We start from the raw sequence: 23279 nt of genomic DNA, 5'->3' as shown, positions 1-23279 counted from the left end.
TAAGTGTGGGTGGTGGAGAAACAGTAATGGAGGTAGGGCTTTTCCCTTGAGTGGGCAAACCTCTGGCACCACACATAATTCAAATCCCTGCTGGCACTACAGGAGTGATTCTTGAGCACAGAGGCAGGAGTAAGCACTGAGCACTGCTGAGTGTGATCCCCAAAACCAAAATCCAACATCAAACCAAAACAACACGAAAAGGTAGCCAGACAGTTATCTGAGGTGGAGAAAAGAAGGGTGAGAGAGAGTAGGGTAGAAAGAGTTAATCTGTTAATCCAATGACACTGGGAATTTATTGGTGTGTGCAGCACTGCAAATTTTATTTGGAAAATGGTAAATTAATTTTATTTAAAGTAAAACATACCTCTCCAAGGGACCTGCGAACCTCTGTCATTACACTTTGAATGTCTTCCTTGGTACTACAATATTCTCCCAAGATCCATAACGCTCCTCGGTAAATCCTAGGGGAAGAAGACAAATTCTGTTTATCTCTACAACTCTTATTTTTTTTTTTTTTCTAAAGGCAGACTGCCACGTGCAGTGCCTCATTTCGATGTGTCTGGAGTCTTGGAAGCTTGACTACCCTACGTTCTCCTACAATGGACCTTGAGAGCTTGTTTGGAGGTTCTAGCAGGGGAGCGCAGCTACTCGTATACCCTCGACCGAAGACCGGTCCGTCTCTATTCGGGGAAGTCCGTCCTCTTCGACCGAGCGCGCAGCTTCGGGAGGGACGCACATGGAGCAGTGAGGGAGGAAGGGGACACCCGCCTAGCCAGCCAGATCAGCTGAATCAACCCTGGCGATCAATGGGGTGGCAGATGTCGCAGCCACATCGCCCTCACATTCTGCAACTCTTATTAAAGTGGAGAACTTTTCGAATTTTAACAAAAACAAGAAACAATATGTGCAATTTTATCTACTGATTTATTACATTTTGGGTCACACTTGGCAGTGCTCAGGGCTTATTCCTGACTCTGGGCTCAGGGTTCACTTCTGGTGGTGCTTGGGGAACAAGGACTAACCCTGGGTCAGCTGTGTGCAAAGCAAGCACCCGACCCACTGTACTATCATTCCAGTCCCTAAAATGTGTCATTTTCAATGAAAAAAAGTAGTTAACTTTTTGTTATTACTGAAAAGGAGACAAGGCACTGAAACAAAAATACTTTGAGTTAAAAATGTTAAACTGAACAGTCTTTCGTCATTCTTCCAGGGCAGCAGCAGCAACAATTCTATCCCTGGCATCCCATGTGTTCCCCCAAGCTTGCGAGGACTACTTCCTGAGTGCAGAACCAGAAGTAGCCCCTAAGCACTGCCAGGTGTGGCCCCAAACCAAAAAATAAATAAAACCATCTGACAGATACTGAGCCAGAGTGATAGTACCTTAACTTTTATGCACTGACCTAGGTTTAATTCTCAACACCACATGTGATTCTCTGAGCCCTGCCACAAGAGATTCTTGAGCACTGAGCCAGAAGTAACCCTGAGCAACACTGGGTATGGCACCCAAAACCAAAAAATAAATAAACCTACTTGACAGATTTAATAGCATGAAAGACTTCAAGCATCTTCTCAACAATAAGCATTCTTAGGTTCTCAAAGCGTTGAATGGCCTCACGAACAAACTCCAGGACATCAGCAGCTGCTGCTTCATTATTGTCACTGAGAAATTCCATTAACTAAAAATTTAAAAGGAAAACATGATAACAATTACATAATTTTTACCAAGTATCTGAGATTTAAGAAGTAAATTAAAAATTCACATAATTAATAATTTTCAAACTTAAAAATTGGTACAAGCACCATCATATAAACAAAGTTATGATGGTTTCTTTGGTTAATGCAAGCAGCAAAAAACTATTTCAAAACTCACTATAAAAGAGAAACTAAAAATCAGCAACTCAAAATAAATTGTATGCTCATAAAATATAACTCAAAGTACAATCATTTTAGAGAAAATTCAGAACTCAGCTGCAAAATTTCATATAATATATCTCATTTTCCTGAGGCAGAAAGCAAAATATTCTACATATGTGCATTTTTCCTAAAAAGTGACTCCTTCAACTTGAAGAGGTAAAGACTATTTTAAGGTAATACTTATTATTGCCAAAAAGATTTGCACGGAGGGTTAGAATGCCTGCCTAGAAAGAATATGCTTATGTATTCAAATTTCTGGTGATCATCATACACAGAGAATTTGACCCTTACAGCTCTTCTGTGATCTGCAGCACTGGAAGTGATTTCCAGCTGCACTGAGACAGATGTGTAGAAGCACCACAAAAAGATTGGAGCTCTTGGGGTGTACCACAACTAAAAAAGATGTGCAAGTTCTACGGAGGCGAAACCAAGAAGTATAACCTCTGGTAAGTACGTGTGTGGCACAACTGCACCCCTCAGTGAGTACAACCATTACGTATACAACAGTGCATGCCTTGGAAACCTGCTGTAAGTGCTACAAATAAAGGAATGAAAAGCTCATTATGTATAGCAGCTGAGAATATAAGCACTGCAACCAATCTATTACCCCGGTGAGTATCAAAGGGACAAATGCGCAAGCATGAGCCAGAGCTCAAGTACAGCAAGTGAGGTGCTTTGTTCTGTAAGCAGCCAACCCCAGTTTGATCCCTGTCATCACCTATGGTCCCCTGAGCTTTGCCAGGAGTGATCAATGAGTGAAGAGTCAGATATAAGCCCCATGTGGCCAGATGTGGTCCCAAAATAAAAAGAGACAGTGATTTTCATTAAAAAAGAGGGGTTGGGGATAGTGGGAGGGATCCTGAGGACATCCGTGGTGAAGAATGGGCACTGGTGGAGGGATGGGAACCTGATCATTGTATGACTGAAACGTAATCACAAAAGTTTGTAAGTCTGTAACTATATCTCATGGTGATTGGTTTAACAAAAAAAAGGACAGTAATGGAGGGTCATGGGCATTTTGGTGGGGTGTGGTCTAATAAGTTTGTATATCAATACCATAAACTTTAACACCATTACAACTCCTTGAACTATAATAATAGTAATAATAATAAATACAAAAAGTATTTTTCCGATTTTAAGCACGTAAACAGGGGCTAGAGAGATAGCACAGCATGCAGGATGCTTATTAGGCATGTGGACAACCCAGGTTCAATCTCAGTCTCCCATATGGTTCCTGGAGCACCCCGATGAGTGATCTGAGTGCAGAGCCAGGAATAAGCGTTGAAAATCACTTAGTGGGGCTGGAGCAATAGCACAGCGGGTAGGGAGTTTGCCTTGCACAGGGCCGACCCGGGTTCAATTCCCAGCATCCCATATGGTCCCCCAAGCACCGCCAGGAGAGATTCCTGAGTGCAGAAGCAGGAGTATCCCCTGAGCATCGGCTGGGTGTGAACCAAAAAGCAAAAAAAAAAAAAAAAAAAAAAAAAGAAAATCACTTAGTGTGATGCTAGGGGAAAAGGCAGCTCAGATAGAGAAGGGAGCACCAAATAGTGTTGGGAGGATTCTCCCAGGATGAGAGATGCATGCTGGAAGTAGACTATAGACTGAACATGATTGCCACTCAATGCTTCTTTTGCAAACCACAGCACCCAAAAAGAGAGAGAGAACAAAAGGGAATCCCCTGCACAGAGGCAGGGTGGGATGTGGGCGTGGGGGGGTGGGAGGGATACTGGGACCAGTGGTGGTGGAGAATGGGCACTGGCAGAGATGGGTACTTGATCACTGTAAAACTGAAACCCAAGCACAAAAATTTGTAAGTCTACAACTGTACCTCATGATGTTTCACTAAAAAAATTAAAAAAAAAAAAAAAGAAAAAAGAAAATCACAGTGTGGCCCAAAAACAAAAACAAAAACAAAAACAAAAGAGTAGAAAGATCCCTGCTAATCATAAGATTTAGTAATTTCAGATACATAAGAATTTTGTGTGTTCTGCTGAGTGAATTTTTTAAGAATTTAACAGAAAATTTGATAAGATTTGTCAGAACGTACCACAGGAATAACATTTGCAGCCATATCTGGAAATCGAACAGAACAGGAATGCAATGTTCGTACGAGAAGCTGTCTGTATTTATCAGTATCTTCATGCTCAGACACATTATTTGTTTTAATCACTTCCTTCTTCAGAACAATAACCAACTGAAGAACAAAATAAAAGTAAGTAAGAATTGCATCAAGATTGTCCCATCAACTTATAAAGCTTGTCAGAGTTTTGTTTTACCTCTTCCACATTCCTAGAAGAGACAAGATCCAGTGTTAACTGTAGTGTTTTCTTGCGTACTTCTAAGTCTGGTGTGCTCAAAACTCTGAGGATGTCCATGACCAAATCCTGAAAAAAACAAAACAAAACAAAAAAAACCTCAAAAGTAATACCAGTAATTTTATCACAAAAAAGCAAATCCTAACTTTAGAATTGAGGGTTCAGTCCAATACCACCTTAATTCTCTTAAAAATAATAAAAAACATTACTGGTTGAAGAATTAGGTAACTTGGGTCTCCATCTAAAATAGAATATGAAACAGCATCACACATAATGAATTCAAAGTGAAAATGCTTTTACTTTGACTCTATCAAGTTTCCAAAACAACTTAGTTTTATATAAAATACAGAAATCAGAGAATAAGTTAGAGGACACCACAAGTAAGCAGACACATCTAGAAAGAGGGACATATTACAGGATAATTGGTTAGGTTTCTTCAACAAATCACTGTCATGAAAACAAGACACCGTCAGGGGTTAAAGAAACAAGAAACAGTACAGGGGCTATGGCACTTGCTTTCCACTTCCTGAAGCCCACCCTGGTTCAACATCCGGGCACAACAAGGTTTCCTGAACAAAGAGATTCCTAAGAACACTGGAGCACAGCTCAGGGCAGGACAATTCCCTCCTCTATCAAAGCCCATCCCCTCCAAAAACAAAGATACGCTCAAATTAAGATATGTAAAGGATATACTAAGACATGACATATGACCAGGAGGTAGACAAACCAAGTAAAAAGGGAATTTTTTTTTACAATTATCAGTTTTGAATTAATAATTTTATAAAGCATATATTGAGGGGCTGGAGCGATAGCACAGCGGGTAGGGCATTTGCCTTGCACGCGGCCAACCTGGGTTCGATTACCAGCATCCCATATGGTCCCCTGAGCACCGCCAGGAGTAATTCCTGAGTGCATGAGCCAGGAGTAACCCCTGTGCAAAGCCGGGTGTGACGCAAAAAGCAAAAATAAAATAAAGCATATATTGAGTCTATAGGAAAAACGATCATTTAAAGGTATATACTCAAGAAAGTGTGGCAGATAAACAGAATCGAGTAAGACATTAATTTACTAGTGATTTTACTTCTCTAAAACTTTACATTTACAAAAATTCACTGATTTAAAAAATTTCCAAAAGGTGCATACACTGCTCAAACCCCTGTGCTGCCTGAGCCCAGGTTTTGCCGAGCACATGTGTCACTGCATCTCTCCTACTGAGATGTGCATTTTCATATATGATGCTGGGATGTGTCTCTGGAGTAGCCCTTGTTCTCTCTTGCACACATTTATTTCTCTCTCTCTCTCTCTCTCTTTCTCTCTCTCCTTCCTCAAAACCTTCAAATAAAATGTTTTAAACTTCAAAAAAAAAAATTCAAAGAACTCCGAAGTGAACTCTACAGGAAGCTTTTTTCACATTCACTAATTAATATTTTGCCAGATTTATCTGTGTCATCACACCCCCTCTACAGCTAACCATTAAAGAGTCACTCAAAAAAGGATGATTTTACACTGTCACAATACAATGATGAGATTCAGAGAACATATAAACATTACAAACAATCCTATTAACTAATAAGCATTATGTATTTACATTTTTCAAAGTGTTTTCAATAATATACATTTTTGGGAAATTTTTGATCTGTTACATGGTCATCACTTATTACTTGTCATGGGCTTTATTTTCAGAACAATCATTATCAAGTATGTATGCTGGTAATTTTTTATTAAACTTCTAAGTTTTTTAAGTTTACATTCAAAATGAATAAACTGTCAAGAATACAAAATATAGCACAAATAGGAAAGGTAAATATATTATAAAAATTCATGTTAGAAACATATTTTTAATAACAAAGACAATTATCCCAAAGGGCTAAAGTGATTTAAGTTACACATTAGCAACCAAAACTTAATATCCAGACTTTAAACATTTACATTAATCAAATAGCAAGGCTTGAGAAGTATTTTAATAAGAAACTATTTAGTATTTCTCTTTCAGATATTTACCTGCAGCACTCGTTCATGAGCAGGATGTTCTTTTAATTCTATCAATCGATCCAGAACTATGAGCTTTACATTGTTGTCACTCTCCTTAATAATTAAATCAATGTAACACTGAGCAGCAGCCTATATTAAAAAATATGTGTATATATAGTCAAAGAACACTCTGATACTCCTTAAATACAAAAAAAATAAAAAATAGCCCCAAAGATTCCCCAAATCCCAAGAAGTCTAAAAACATCCACTACTCCCACCTGCACTCGTTTATACACTTTTCTCAGTGAAATGTATCCCTGTATTCTATAAGTTTAACATATTTCACAATTTTCAAGTTTACAAGAGATTATAATGATCAAAAATTAAGGATTGAAACTAAAAAACAGGCATAAAAGTAATAGGAAATCACAAAAGAAAAAACAAACTTTTAATTTAGGTTCAATGTCTAACATATCTTCATTATAACACAGAAAAATAAAAAATCAAAAGATCACTCTGAGTCATTAAAACATTTTATCATTCATTTATCAAACTTATTAATAAAACAAAAATATATAAAATACCTTAGAAATATGATTAATGTTTAAAAACAGAGGACAAAGAAGTTAAGCAAAAAGAACTCCCAAAGACAAAGAACAATTTGTTCACCCAAATACTACTAATACTGAACAATAATTCAAGAATATTTATACCACTATCATGAAATAAAGAACGAAGGAGAGATGAACAGAAAGAGAGAGAGAGGATACAAAGAAAAAGGACAAGTTTTTCCTTTTAGAAGAACTTCAATTATTAAGTATTAGATGTGTGGAACAGATCATTAGAATAACATAATAATAAGGCTAGAGTGTCGGTACTGCTGGTAGGGCATTTGCCTTGCATGCAGCTGACCAGGGTTACAACCCAAGCATCCCATATGGTGCCCCAAGAACTGCCAGAAGTAATTCTGAGTGCAGAGCCAGGAGCATGAGGATTGCTGAGTGTGGCCCCAAAACAGTAACAAAAAATCATTAAAAGCCCCACAATAATAATCATAGAAGAACATTTACAGTGGATGTTAAAATTAATTGACGTAAATTTGAGGTGAAACAGTATCTGCAGTTTCAAAGTATCTTTCCATTTATCAATTAAAATGGTAGCACTGTAGCACTGTCTCCCATTGTTCATGGATTAGCTCGAGGGGGCACCAGTAATATCTATACTGTGAGACTTGTTGTTACTGTTTTTGGTATATCAAATACACCATGGGGAGCTTGCCAGGCTCTGCCGTGCGGGCGAGATACTCTCGGTAGCTTGCCGGGCTCTCCGAGAGGGGCGGAGGAATCGAACTCGGGTCGAACATGTTGGCTGCGTGCAAGGCAAACGCCCTACCGCTGTGCTATCTCTCCAGCCCATGACGAATGTATCACTTCTAATACTCTTCCTGAAGATCTAACATCAATCTAATTATGAGAAAATATCCCATAAACTAAATTGAGGGAGAAATTACAAACTGATTAGTTCTATTTAAAGTATTGTGGTCACAAAAAACAAGGAAAGACTAAGGGGAAACCTGCCATAGATTAAAGAAGACTAACATGTGACAACTAAATGTAACTGTAATGAACTGGATCCCAAACAGTAAAAGGAGATATATAGGAAAACTAACAAAGTTTAAATAAAATCTGTACTTTATTATTTTTTAAAATTTCACTTTATCGGGTTCACCCCCCTCCCTCCGGGCTTACTCCTGGATCTGTGCTCTCGGGGATCACTAATGGTAATACTTGGGGGACCATGTGTGGTTCAGGAGATTAAACTGGGGTTGGCCCTTGCACATGGCTGACTTGGTTTTGATCCCAGGCATCCCACATGGTCCCCTGAGCACCACGAGGAGTAATTTCTGAGTGTGGAGCCAGGAATAATCCCTGAGCACTGTTAGGTGTAACCCAAAAGAGTCTAAATAAAAACATAAACTAGGGCTGGCAGTGTGGAAGACAAGCAGTGTATACTGTCTCACCCAAAATATTGCTCCAAAAAGCAAAAACAAAAACAAAAACAAAATATTGCTCCAATAGTAACTTCTTAGTTTTGACAATGATAAAAAGTCTACCCAAAATGTGAACATTATGTAAAGCAGGTTGAAGGGTAACTGGAACTTTACCAGTTCCAATTTTTTATTCTATTTTTACAATTGATTTCAGTGTAAAAAGTGTATTTTAAGTATCAGTAGCTAAGGTAGAAAATCTTCTAGTTTTTTTAAAAAAATTCATTCATTCTTCAAATATATTAAGAATTCCTCATACAGTCTTGAGATAATAAACTAAAGAAGAGAAAGATTATATTCATTATTTAAAAAAGACTCACTGGAAACTTTTTAGGTTTGATCTTTTGGGACTTAAAAGTTCACCTTCCCTTTTACAGGTTTTAATACAATTAGGAAGAGAAATGTAAAATACCAAGGACCATTCCACATTATCCAGTAGAGAAGTGGAAATAACTGGCATTTCTTTCTGTTTCTTTCTCTGTCTTGTCTCTCTTTTTTCTTCTGTATGAATCAAGGAAGGGGATAAAGGCCAGAGTATGTAAGGAATCAAGTAATTTTATTGAAACTTATCATTCGGGGCCAGAATGATAGTACAGTAGGTAGGGCGTTTGCCTTGTATCTGGCCGACCTGAGTTTGACCCCAGGCATCCTATATGGTTCCCAGAGCTTCACCAGGAGTAATCCTGAGGGCAGAGCTAGGAGTAACCCCTGAGCATTGCTGGCTGTGACCCAAAAAAGCTAAACAAAAAAAAAGTAATAAATAAAAATACAGCTATTTTCCCCTAAGTCATATGTCGTGACCACAATGTAAAACGCATATCACTAAATTATAAGCAATAAAATAGCCCATTCATAATTTAACTGACACCAAAAGAAGAGCAGTACCTTGATTGCAGTAGGTGCACTAGAGAGTGTCACTAATGTTCCAGCAGCTTCATACTTCACAGCAGGACTAGATGACTGTAGTAAGTTATAGATGCAGCGAATGAAACGAGCCCTTTCAGATGGATTAGCATGACAGACCTGCAAGAAAACAGTTAGGTCATAACTAACTTCAAGGATGCTTACGTTCAACAGTCTTTAAAAAATACATGTCAGATTACAAGATAGCACCTCACTCACATATACTCTGTGTGTGTGTATTTTGGGGGGTGGAGGGGGGAAGGTTTGGGGTCACACAGGCAGTGCTCAGGCCTTTCTACAGGCTCTGTGCTCAGGGTTCAATCCTGGTCGGCTCAGAGGAACATATGTGGTGCTGGGGATCAAGCCAAGCTTGGCTGAGAGCAAGGCAAATGCCCGAACCACTGTACTATTGCTCTGCCCTCTAGATGCTACCTTTCTTAATTTAAAAGCTAAAAACTGTTTAGTACAGCCATTTCAAGATGTCTCTCATACTGGAATGGATACTGACACTACAATGGTAATTTCAGAAACTTCGAATAATTGTTATAGGTCCACTGTACTCCCGTTGTTCATCGATTTGCTCGAGCGGGCCCAGTAACATCTCCATTGCAAGACTTGTTACTGTGTTTGGTATATGGAATATGTCACGGATAGCTTGCCAGGCTTTGTCGTATGGGCGAGATACTCTCGGTAGCTTGCCAGGCTCTCTGATAGGGGCAGAGGAATCGAACCCGGGTCACCCACGTGCAAGGCAAATGCCCTACCCGCTATGCTATCACTCCAGTCAATTGTTACAGGTACTCATTCATATATAATTTATACTTATTCCTCTCACAAATTATTTGCAAATCCTTATAACAAAATATATGAACAAGATACTCTATCCTCTGCACTCAAGGATTGCTTCTGGCAATGTTCAGGGAACCATATGTTATCAGGAACCAAAACCAGGTCCTCGATGTACAAGGCAGACCTGTATGATCTCTCTGGCCTCTGAATTCCTAATTTTTGAGAGCCTCAAAGGCATCCCTAAATAATACACATGAAGTAAAAGAAACTATGTATTTACAGTTCTTACTTTCTACAAAATGCCAAATTCAAATGATTGGTAACCTGTACTGAGAGGAGTTTCTTTCCCGTAAAACCATAGGATGCTGTCATAGTTACTGCTATGGGCATTTGGTCCCTTATCATCCAATTTATAATAGACTTTCCTCATGTATACTTTTGTTGCCTTCTAATGGTATCAGGAGCAAATTGGATGTTATCAAATCTTTTATCTGAACATTAAAATGCAATAAACTACTTTAACAGATATATCAAATTTAAATGTTGCCAATTAATTAAAAACCCAAACCAGTTATCTAGTTTTAAATTTCCTCTCAATGGCCTAAAATGCTAGAATAACACACTGAAAATCTATTTCCTTTTCATATACAGGGAACATAGAAAACACGAATTTTTGTTTGCTTTCAGATTTCCAAAGTAGCCTGTTCTTACAACCTTTTTGTGGGCTGGAGAGATCATACAGGGGCTAAGGTATTTTTGCCTTGCTCATGGCTGACCCTAGTTCAATCCCAGGCATCTGACATGGTTGCCTGAGCACCACCAGGAGTAATCCCTAAGCACTATACCTGTTGTGGCTCTCTAAAACAAATAAAAAAAGATCTTGAATCTTTTGAGGTGGGGAGAAGGAATGATTTGAGTCACCCCCAAAAGTGCTCATGGGTAATTCCTGGTCTCTGCTCAGGAGTGATCTCCAGCATTGCCTGGGATCAAATCATGTCGAACACATGCAAGGCAAACACCTTACTATACTAATTCTTTGGCACGTATCTTGAATTTCATTCTGAAGTCCAATCAATAATATATTCAGTAACTGATCAATGCATAGTTTCTTAGCAGTTGTATTGTATCAAGCCTTGAGCATTCATAGAATTCTTTACAGATGTTTAGGAAGACTGGAAGCAAGGTACTTAGGAAGTAGCATGAATAAAAAAAGAAGGGCTTTAATGAAATATACTATAAAATTACTTCTATAAAGTGTGACACATAAAATTTATTTCCATTACATTTATTTTAACGTTAATTCTAATTAATATACCCAAATTTATTAGATTTAAATTTTATTTATTCTATTAAATTTCATTATATTTTGTATATCTAATAAAATATAAAATTATTCCTATTAAATCATAAAAATTACATCTATAAAGTGATAAGTAAAATCTATTTCCATCAAATTTACCTTAACGTTAATTATATTTAATAAACTTATTAGATTTAAATTTTATTTATTCTATTAAAATCATTATAGTTTGTATATCTAATAAAATATAAAATCATTTCTATTAAATCAAAAAAATTACTTCTGTAAAGTGTGACAAGTAAAATGTATTTCCATTAATTTTACCTTAATGTTAATTATATTTAATAAATCTATTGGACTTAAATTTTATTTATTCTATTAAATTCCATTATATTTAGTATTTAAGCAGAAACTCAGAAAGAAACTTCTTAAATTCTTGGAGTTAATTTTACCTATCATAGATTAGTCTTACCTTATAAATTAGTTCAACAATAACCAATTGAAGAATGTCTCCAAATGTTTGAACTTGATCAATACAAGTACTTAGGTAATCCAAAGCTCGATCCTAAAAAAATTAATATATTTATCAGCTCCATATCATTTAATAAAATAATTTTAGGCAACTTTTAAAAATGCACATAACTAAATATAAATCAAATGAGAAATTCAGGGCAAAAGAAATTAACAAGAAAAAAATGAAGATTCTCATATAACCATTACCCACAAAGTCAAATACATTTTCTACAAATGGGATACAAATCTGGAGTCTGAATTTTCCCACAGCTAAACAAATAAAAAACAAAGAGGCTACCTGATATCATACATTTAATAATCATAAAAAAAAAGAAACCCAACTGCTTTAAAGTCTTTTTCTGAGACCTTTAGAGAAAATTTTTATTACATTTTATATACAGAAGACTACAAAATAGGAAAATGGCCTCAACAACAGTTCTACAAGAAAAACCAGCAAATTTTATTTTTGAATATATTCCTTCACACAGATATATAGCATTAACACCTAAAACAAAGGCCAATGAAAGTAGCTGTACAAACTTTTTAAATAATTTTGCTTAAAGAGAAAATGGAGACACCTAGGTTTCAGAGGAATGGATAAACTCCATATTTTTTAGTCCTGGTGCATATTATTTCTCACATTAATATTGGCTAGAAAAATTTCCAAAGTGAGATGCTACTGATATACACCGAATCACTGCTAACCAACACGATTCATAAACTTCAAGGACCAAAGAAGCTAAATCTAGAGTTGACATCCATTTACAAAATTTGAAGATCCAACAGAGCTTCAATTTATACCAAAGGTCACCCTATTGTCCGAGACGTGGCTTATGAGGGACCCTACACAAAGCTATTATTTTTGTCACTTTTAGATCTATACCAACAGAGAAAAAACAGGCAACTGAAAGCCTTAGAGTACAGTGCTATAGCATATGACCATAGTAATTTCCATCTGTAAAGAAAACTTTAAAATTTCTCTATTAAATAATGCTGACAATTATGTGAAAAGAAGAATGCATAAGCAAATTCTCTAGAATTGATAACAGAACTTTTTTCATAGAGAATAAGTTTAAAAATTAAAATGCAGGGGCTGGAGAGATAGCACAGCGGGTAGGGCGTTTGCCTTGCACACAGCCAACCTGGGTTCGATTCCCAGCATCCCATATGGTCCCTTGAGCACCGCCAGGAATAACTCCTGAGTGCAGAGTCAGGAGTAACCCCTGTGCATCGCCAGGTGTGACCCAAAAAGCAAAAAAAAAAAAAAAAAAAAAAAAAAGTGACCCAAAAAGCAAAAAAAAAAAAAATTAAAATGCACAAATTACATAGACTCGAAAGCAAGATACCAAGAACATGATTAGGCTTATGTAATACTTTTAGTTCTCTCTAAATGTAATTATAAAATTATTTTATAAAATACTGGGAAGACTGCGCGAAGAGCTGGGCACATGACCTGTATGCAGAGCCCTCAGTATTGTTTGGCTGACTAGTAAGTGGTACTGCACTCTAAGACCAGGCACCAAATTTCAGGCCCACACAGCCACATCAGGAAGGAACCCCCTCACTGCTATGCTCACCCCCAAAACCCATAAAACTTCACCTGATCTGCATGAATTAGCATCATAAATGCATTCCTTTTGCAACTTGCATCCTTCTCATTAACCAGAAAATCATGTATCAGTTCAGGAGCATCAGGTATAAGATGTTCAAAATTTCTGTAAATGAAACAGGTTAATATGCGTATTTAATAAAAAACTATTTGGCTCTTAGTAACTCTAAGAATAATAGCAAAAGTAACCTTCATCAACTTTTACAATCCTTCTCAATTATTCTGCTTTCTCAAAGTTCACATTAACTGGAATTGTTATAGGAATAACAAACCTGTATTAAAGTCATCAAATTATATATTTCCTAATTCAACACAGAAAAACTGATTCATTCAACATGTTATCAATTAAATATTTTACTGATTCTGTCATATACTTATGACTATCAGTGGTCACGATGACAACTTCAAGGTAATGAAGAAACCCTTTGGAAGAATTATCAGGAAAAAAAGTGCTGTGAGTTTATTAGATACTATTTTTGTTTGTTTTTTGGGGTCACACAAGATTACTCCTACTGTATGCTGAGGATTCATTCACTCCTGGTGGTGCTCGGGGGACCATAAGGGACACCAGAGATCAAACCCAGGTTGGCACATCTCTGGTCCTTAGATACTAATTTTACTAATTTCCTTTTATGGGGGGGGGGGGGCACGTACTCAAGAATCACTCCCAACATTGCTCAGGAAACTGTGAAGTGCCAGGGACTGGAGCTGATGCATCTGGATGCAGAGCATGAACTCCAACAGTCCTGTGACCTACCTCCCTGGGCCCTCATTTTTGAAAGAAAAAAAAATTGGGGGTGGATGCGTCACACCCAGCAGTCCTCAGACTTACTCCTAGCTCTGTGCCAAGGGTCACTCATGGCAGTGCTTGCGGGACCACATGCGATGGATCAAACCAGGGTCTACGATGTGCCTTTACTCCCTGTACCATCTATCTCTCTAGCCCTATTTTGGAAATTTTTAAGCATTTGTAATACATAAGAAACCAAACAACAGCTTACCACCTAGCACCAACAATAACTAATTTATAGTCTTTTTTTTTTTAAGTGATCCTGCACACTTTTTCTGCTATATGATTTTGAGGAAAAGGTTTTCTTCTGTAGTTTATGTCTCTAATATTAAGAATGCTATATGATGCCCTATTGCTTAGAGATTACAGCAATGATCTTATAAAACTAAGTACTATTTATTTTAAAAACTAGTCATACTTATCACATCTTAAAAATCCCAGATGCTGGAGAAACAGTACAGAGGTTAAGGCACTAGCTTAGTATTAGGAAAACCCTGGTTTAATCCCTGGCACGTGATCCCTAGAACATATCAAGGGAAGACCCAGACACAGCCTTAGCGAGACTTAGTAGCTCCCAAGCACTACTGGAGTGGCCTGGGTAGCCTAGAACACAGTATCTGGCCTCACACTGAGCCTAACCCTGGGTGAGTCAGGAGGGGCCTCCAGACCTCCAGAGCTTAGGCTGCCTCTACCCACTTAGAACATTCTAGCAATTTCTTAATACCATATGGACCTTGGAATCCTAAACTGTGGGCCACAATCCCATATGATTATTGTGTAACTTAAAACATTTAGGTGGTCAGAGAGCTAGTTTAGAAGATAAGGTACTTGGGGTTGGAGCGAAGGCACAGTGGATGGGGGCATTTGCCTTGCATGCGGATGACCCGGGTTTGATTCCCAGCATCCCATATGGTCCCCTGAGCACCACCGGGAGTGGTTCCTGAGTGCAGAGCCAGGAGTATCCATTGTGAATCGCCAGGTGTGACCCAAAAAGCAAAAAAAAAAAAAAGGTAAGGTATTTGCCTTGCATGCAGCCAACTCCAGTTTGAATCCCCAGCACCATATAATGGTGCCCAGAGACCATTGCTAAGCACAGAGCCAGGAATAGGCCCTGAGCATGGATGCACATGGCTAAACAATCCATACAAAATTTAAAATAAATGTTTTGATTTAGGGATAAGAGAGATAGCACAAGGGTTAAGATGCATGCATTGCAGCTGGCTAATCCTGGTTCAATCCCCGGCACTGTGTTAGTGGTACACTGGTGAGCAAAGCTGTCTTTCAATCCCTGGCACCACGTGGTTGCCTGAGCATCAAGGGATGCAATCCTTTGGCTTTTATGGTCCTTTTACCTTTTAATATCAACAACTTAATATTGGTAAGGGAAATATGTTGTAGCTGTCAATCAAAAGTATCTGCAAGCAGCTGGGAAGATAGTTCAAAGGGTTGAAGTGCATTCCCGCCAAGTACAGACTCCCCAGCATGATCTCTGCCTGTTAGCATTTAGCCTCCCAAATATGCCGGGTATGGCCCGGAAGTCCCCAATACTGCTGGAGAGGCCCCAAACAAACAAAAATATTTGTAAGCTGCATCCATCTGCCAGCAACCACTTTGGAGTTACTAGTCAGAAAAACTTAAAAATCAAGTCAAAGGAATATCTTTATTTACCTATATATAGTATAGATGGCCAAAACAGCATTTCTTCTGACATAACTGTGTCGATGTTCCAAACAAGCACGGATAGCTGGCATTAAAGGTTCCAGCAATTCTGCTTCTTTCAATTTGCAAAGAAAACGAAGAGTTGATCCTCGAATGAATTCATTAGGATGTTGAAGATCCTAATATAAAATTTAAATATGAAACGTTGAGTTCTAGCACTTTATAAAAATAAACAATTTTTTTTTTTTGTTTTTTGCTTTTTGCTTTTTGGGTTACACCCGGTGATACACAGGGGTTAACTCCTGGCTCTGCACTCAGGAATTACTCCTGGTGGTATACAGGGGACCATACGGAATACTGGGAATCGAACATGGGTTGGCCGAGTGCAAGGCGTTTGCCTTACCCGCTGTGTTATCACTCCAGCCCCCCAAAATAAATGATTTTTAAATGCAGTTTTCTAGTGAAAATATATCAGAATGCAGGTTTGAGAAAAAAGTTCTATAATATCAGAAAATTTCCATGAGATTTCTATTAACTAAAGCTATTTTTGGTACCTTACCACATCAACATCTTATATCCAATACGTCACTGTATTTTATTAATATATACAAACTCACAGCAAATACCTGAAAAACTAATCAAACATTTACAGTAAGTGTTTACAACTTCAGTTCCAAATATCTACAACTTACATCAGGTCTAAGGTTCTTTAAAAAATTTTAAACAAGATATAAGAAACAGCTCAAAAGGCTGAGCAGATGCTTTACATGTAGTAGGCCCAGGTTGGGTCTCCAGTATTATATGATTCCCTAAGCACAGAGTCAGGAGTAACCCCTGGACACTTTCAGATATGGCTCAAAATAAAAATAAATTAAAATTAAAGAAAAGCCCATTTGATCAATCTTTTATTTCAAGGAATCCCTGAGTACTTTCAGGTATGACTCAAAATAAAACGAAGCCCATCTGACCAATTTTTAAAATTACTTAAAATCAAAACAGCACTAAGAAATAATTATGATTGTCTTACCTTTCTATATGCATCACATACAAGGATCATTTCATGTAAAAGTCTTCCATCAGGAGTTGTTTTAGGAACTATTTCCCAAAATACCAAAAGTAATTTTTTAATGGTATGATCCTGAAGAGGTAGCACAAATCGAATGATAGTCATCAGAAGTCCAGGAAGTTTTTCACCATTCAGAATCATGATGATTACTTTTTTCAAAGCTTCAGTCTTGGACTTCACATCTCCTTTTTCTGATTCAAAAATTAAAGGAAAAGAACATAAGCACAATCATCTCAAAAGAAAACTCCTCAAATAATTTTCAAAGCAGATAACAAACAGAAATTTTTTCCTAGCCACTGGTATGGTATGGACTCAAGTGACAAAAAAAGGCCTCTATCACAAATAAATAAATGTCTTTTCATTTATTTTGAAAACTAATGATTTTTTTTACATATAATCTCGATTTTGCTTGAGCGGGCCCAGTAACGTCTCCATTGGAGACTTTGTTGTTACTGTGTTTGGCATATCGAATACGTCACGGGGAGCTTGGCAGGCTCTGCCGTGCGGGCGAGATACTCTCGGTAGCTTGCCGGGCTCTCCGAGAGGGGCGGAGGAATCGAACTCGGGTCGGCCATGTTGGCTGCGTGCAAGGCAAACGCCCTACCGCTGTGCTATCGCTCCAGCCCGCATATCTACTTGATTAAAATATAGCACTAGGGGCTGGAGTGATAGCACAGTGGGTAGGTCGTTTGCCTTGCACGCGCCCAAACCAGGTTCGATTCCCAGCATCTCATATGGTCCCCTGAGCACTGCCAGGGGTGATTCCTGAGTGCAAAGCCAGGAGTAACCCCTGAGCATCGCCGGGTGTGACCCAAAAAAGCAAAAAAATATATATATAGCATTAGATTAAATATAATTAAATATAGCACTGGGCTGGAGTGATAGCACAGCGGGTAGGGCGTTTGCCTTGCACACAGCCAACATGGCCGACCTGAGTTCGATTCCTCCGCCCCTCTCGGAGAGCCCGGTAAGCTACCCAGAGTATCTCGCCCGCACGGCAGAGCCTGGCAAGCTACTGTGACGTATTTGATATGCCAAACACAGTAACAACATGTCTCACGATGGAGAGGTTACTGTAACAACATGTCTCACGATGGAGACATTACTGGGCCCGCTCGAGCAAATTGATGAACAACGGGAGGACCGTGAAATATAGCCAAGAATTAATGCAGAGATCACAGACCATGAATCTATACTTACACCAAATAACATATATCTCAAACACATATCTTTGTTTTGTTTTGTTTTGGGGCCACATCTGGCAGTACCTAGGGGACCAAAGAGGGTGCTGGGGATTGAACTTTGGTCGGCTGCATGCAAGGCAAATGCCTTATCCATTGTACTATCTCTCTGGTTCCAAAACACTTTTTTTTTTTAAAGTGTAAACGGATAGTTTGAGCGCTTCTCAATTCAAAGCAGTTTTTAGTCAATGTCAATTTTCTTAACCACTATAACTGAGGGGAGATGAGAGTGAATGATATTTTTTTCAGCATAAGGAGATCTTTGAATTAAAAAAAAATTCAGATATAACAGCCATAACTTCAAAATCACATTATATATCAAGAGATTATAAAACTTTAGGATTTATCTTTCCCTTTTTTCCCTCAGGGGTGGTATGGGGTAGGAGCATATCTAGTGGTTATTGGGTATGAGAGGAATATGAATGGGGAGTCCCTCCCAATGAAGTTTGAGTAACAAGATGAAGCTGAAGATCAAACCTGGACTCTGGCATAACCCTTTGAATTACTTCCCTGGGCCCTTTAGGACTTTTAAGAAATTATCTGATATAATGGAAGAAAGTTAAAACATACTAATTTACTAGTCATTAATACGAATCAAGGATGACAAACATGAGCCTGAGCAGGCAGACAGCTTGCCTTGAATGAGGCCATGAATGAGGATCTACATTCGATCCTCAGCATCACAAATGGTGCTCCATGTCCCACCAGGAGTGATCTTTGAGCACAGAGCTAGGAGCATTGTTGTGTGGACCCCAATCAATATATGGAGGGGATGGAGAGACAGTACAGAAGGTAGGGCACTTGTCTTGCACGTGGCAGACTTGAGTTCCATACCCAACACCTCAGATAGTCCCCTGAACCCTGTCAGGAGTGATCCCTCCGAGCAGTGCCAACAGTAAGCCCTGAGGACCACCAGATGTGGTCCAAAAACAGAAAAAAAGGGGAAAAGAGAAAGAAAAAGACAAAAAACAGACTACATAATGCCTAAGTGGCTAGTTTATTCATTGAGACCAACCAAGTTGGGGTGGTGGTGGTGGTGGTGGTGGTGGTGGTGTGTGTGTGTGCGCAGGCGGCTTTCTGTCTGAATTGAAAAAAAAGATGTTTCTTTTTCTAACATAGTTCATGTTGTAAATAACAAAAAATTGAAAGGGTGTAAAACTGTATCACTATAATGCAATGGCTTCTTTAGTTTCAATTTTGACTACTTGTCACAAATTAATAAATAAATCTAAAATTTAACAAAAACTCTACTTGTAACTAAAAGCTTAAGACAAGCTAAGTGTAAAATAACAAACATGAAAAATCTACACTATTTATTCTTCATGTTCCCCACCTCAATTATTATTTCTACTAAAAAGTCAAAATGAGGTGAAGGACACCTCTTTCTACATCTTCAACATTTCCAGGACTATTTTCTCTCTACGAATACTATCAAAAACTCACAGAGAGTAAATATTTATGGGAACAATAAATATCAATTCAATTTACCTAATAAAATTTATTTCCTATTATAGGGACTATCCAGCTAGTCACTGAGGCTCATAAGCAATGATATATGGTAGCTGTAGGTAACGCAATTTAATATTTCAAACAAAACAATTTTTTTATTCAAATTAGAAATAACTAGGCTTTTCCTCAACTCAATCCAGCTTACAGGGGAAAAAAGTCCATAAAAATTAGGACTCCATATTTATTTATAATTGGTAGAAAGAGGGACTATAATTTAAAAACATTACTGCTATTAGGGATGTTTAGTATTTTATGTTCCTCAAAACTATCATTTCAAATATTTGGAGGAAGGAATGTCTCAAATTAAAATCTTCTAAATTAAGAGAAAATTGCAATGGACGTTTATTCACTATTAATGCATTCCATCCTACTAGCTCAAGTAATATGAAAAGTGAATAAATATATGTGGCTTTCTATACAGACAATAACAGTTTAAATGCCATGAAAGAAATGTGTTCCCTAAAAGGGAATGCCCTGCCACAGAGGCAGGGTAGGAAGGGGGGATGTGGGGTGGGAGAGATACTGCGATCCGTGGTGGTGGAAAATGGGCACTGGTAGAGGGATGGGTATTTGATCACTGTATAATTGAAACCTAAGCACAAAAATTTGTAAGTCTACAAGTATACCTCATGGTGTTTCACTAATAAAAATCAAAAAAAAAAGAAATTTGTTCTCTTTCTAAAAACAGACCATAACAAAAAGCTAATATTAAATAACCTAAAATAAGAAAGTATTCCATTACTGCTGGGTAAGTGTTGAAAACAGGAAAGTAAAATAATATCTCCTTTCAAACTGAAAATTATCTTTCTTAAAGATATACCAAGATTGGGGTTAGAGTGATAGTGCCCGGGTTCGATTCCCTGCCACCCCAGATGGTCCCCCAAACAAACCAGAAGTGATCTCTGAGCACAGAGCCAGAAGTAAGCCCTGAGCATAACCCGATGTAGTTAAAAACAAAACAAAACAAACAAAAAAACCCTCCAAATAGAAAAAAGAGACAGCTCAAGATCGTCAAGATCTGAAGCATTATAATTTTCACTTTACTGTTTTATACAAGTTATCAGTTTAAGGTAAACTTGATTTTAGTAACTTACAATAAGATTAATTTAGAAGGTGCACTGCTTTAAAAAGTTTTTGTGACAGAATGACTCATAAAGTGGAAATAATCATTTTTAAAATTCAAAAATATATTTTTTGGTTCAAAAATGTTTTACAAATGAAAAGCTTATGTGGCAGAGAGATACTGGTACTTTGGTTGAAGGGTATGCTTTAAAATAATAATATGTCCCTACAACATAAGACATTTATCCTCTTGTAAATCAATGTTGTCTCAACAAAAAATATGCAAAATAAAGTTCCAGAACAGTATAGGTATGTTTTATGTATTATACTTACATCTATGAATGCAAAAAAAAAAAAAAAATAGGGGGAACTTAAACTTCTCTGGAAAATAGGTATCCATTCCAGTGTTTATCTGTTTCACTGGTGGAGAACCCAGGGGGAAAAAAAATTCTTTTGAAATTACAAGTTCAGTAATATGAAATTAAGTACACAAAGGAACAAAGACATTCAAATACACATTCTCAACTTACTACCCTATTTTTTTCTTTTTGGGTCACACCTGAGATGCTTAGGGGTTACCCCTGGCTCTGAGCTCAGGAATTAATTCTGGTGGTGCTCAGGGGACCATATGGAATGCTGAGGACCGAACCCTGTTGGTAGCGTATAAGGCAAACACCCTCCCCACTGTACTATCACTCTGGCCTTCAACATATTACCCTTAGAGTAAGCTGGACATAAGTATAATATATTAAACTATACTAACCATTATGTTATTTTGAAGATTAACACGACACTATTTCTTTTTTAAGGGGGGGCCACATTCAGTGGTGCTCAGATCTTACTCCCAGATCTGTGCTCAGGAATCACTTCTGGTGGGGTTGGGGACTAGAAGGGTGCAGGGGAAGACCCTCTGGGGTTTTGGGAATCCAACCAGGGTTGGCTGCATGCAATGCAAATGCCCTACCTGCTATGCTGTTGTCTCATTCTAGCCCCACTATTACTATTTCCATTTTTTTTTACTTTACTATGCTAAACCGAGATATTTCATTTCCAAATTCAACACTGCCAATATAATGGTAGCTTTCATATTCAATAAGACAAAAAAAAATCTATTAAAATTTTTAACCACTAAAAAACTCCTTTTATCACTATAGAACTGTGGGCGAAACCTACACATTCCTAACTATAAACTTAGATGTGTGCACTTGATTCTTTCAATGTCCACGTGCAGTTTTCAAAGTATTAACAGCACTTACCTAGATCATTCTTTAAGCTAATTTCAGATGGTGGTTCCGAATCCATTGGCACGTTAATTAACGTATAGCACACATTCTCAGCAGCCGTCATGATGTCTGGTTACTCTGGGGGGCCCCGCCTCCAACCCTCAGTACAAGATCCAAGGGTGCAGAAGATGCCAGAGAGAATCTAGAGAATGCAAACAAATCTCAGAATAGGGTTACAAGTTCACGACAAAAATCACCAACACACACCTAAAGGAGACAAACGAAAAGCACGACCAGGAGCCCAGGAGCGTTGGTCTAAAGTTCACTCGGCCTTGGCTCCTAAGGTTCTCAGGTGGCAGAGGGAGGGAGGGGAGTGTCCGTCTATCCCGGGTGCCACCAACTGGACCCACCGAGATAACGCACCCACACTTGCCAACCTCAGCAAGGTGCATCCCCGCTGCCCCGCCTCCGCGGAGGGCCACGAAGCAGTGAGAGTGGCCAGCCCCGCCCCAGATGCACGGATCCTGCCCCACATTACAGAACCATTAAAAAAAAAAAGGCACAATTGGGAACTGCTCGACCCCCGCCCCCCGTCCCCCACCCCAGACGCACGGATCCTGTTAAGTCCTGAACACGCTTCACCGCTTTCATTAGGCGGGGCTCGCTCCTAGAGTGCTCTGTACCCACAACCCCCCTTCCCCTTTGAGCAACGCAGGCCTTGGCCTCCAAGGAGGACCCCCGGGTCCCGGGAAGCGGGCGACCCCTGGCCGGCACGCAGGCCGGACCCGGCGCTTCCCAGCCGTCCGGTTCCACTTGGCCAGGCCCCGAAGCCAGCGGCCTAGTCGCGCCCCTTCCGCCTCTTCCCGCTCCAGAGGCCGGTTTCCTGCGACGCGGCCGGCCGCCCCCACGCCGCTGGGACGGGGGACTCGAGGCCTGCTACCTGGCTCCAAGGGGCAGCCGCGGGGGCACTGCGCGACCGTCCACCCCGGGCTCCGACCCGCAGGAGCGGCCGCAGCTCCGCTGAGTCCTTGGCTGACGTGGAAGGGGTGGGGAAACGGGACCGCGGCCACCTCGCACCGAGTACGGCAAGCCGGAGCGGACACGACTCGTCCGTTCTGCGTTTGCGCACTGCCGGAACGTCGTGCGCGTTTCTTTCTCTTCTTTTGTCTGGTTGATGGAGGCGGCAGCAGCAGTAGGAGTATGAACCGTGACCTGACAAGACGAGCGCTTGAATCCTTCGCTGTGGATACGTAAAAGCCAGTTCGAAAGTGGCTGCTGCTTTCAGGAACTAAAACAGCCTAGGGCGCAGGAGTGCGTGGAAATGGGGGGAAACACCTTTTACAGGACTGCGTGGTCCACTGGAAA

At 39.1% G+C, this 23279-nt stretch overlaps 1 protein-coding gene across 1 annotated transcript in view; it reads right to left on the bottom strand.

Annotated features, from left to right (window-relative positions):
* The window catches only part of COPB1 (COPI coat complex subunit beta 1), a 40594-nt gene extending 17646 nt beyond the window's left edge, over nt 1-22948 (bottom strand). Inside the window, exons 1-12 of the mRNA XM_056115899.1 lie at nt 22855-22948; nt 21948-22116; nt 16841-17070; nt 15823-15992; nt 13356-13470; nt 11715-11807; nt 9136-9273; nt 6234-6353; nt 4194-4301; nt 3965-4111; nt 1531-1676; nt 365-461 (exon numbers count right to left, since the gene is read on the bottom strand). Coding sequence (XP_055971874.1) covers nt 365-461; nt 1531-1676; nt 3965-4111; nt 4194-4301; nt 6234-6353; nt 9136-9273; nt 11715-11807; nt 13356-13470; nt 15823-15992; nt 16841-17070; nt 21948-22038 — 1455 coding nt within the window. The 5' untranslated portion in view covers nt 22039-22116; nt 22855-22948. The remainder of the gene's footprint in view (nt 1-364; nt 462-1530; nt 1677-3964; nt 4112-4193; nt 4302-6233; nt 6354-9135; nt 9274-11714; nt 11808-13355; nt 13471-15822; nt 15993-16840; nt 17071-21947; nt 22117-22854) is intronic.
* Nucleotides 22949-23279: the final 331 nt, after the last annotated feature.

This window comes from Sorex fumeus, unplaced genomic scaffold, assembly GCF_029834395.1.
Source record: "Sorex fumeus unplaced genomic scaffold, SorFum_2.1 ptg000030l, whole genome shotgun sequence".
Classification (NCBI taxonomy): domain Eukaryota; kingdom Metazoa; phylum Chordata; class Mammalia; order Eulipotyphla; family Soricidae; genus Sorex; species Sorex fumeus.
The sequence above is the reverse complement of the archived record's forward strand: the minus strand, read 5'-3'. Positions and strand labels throughout refer to the sequence as shown.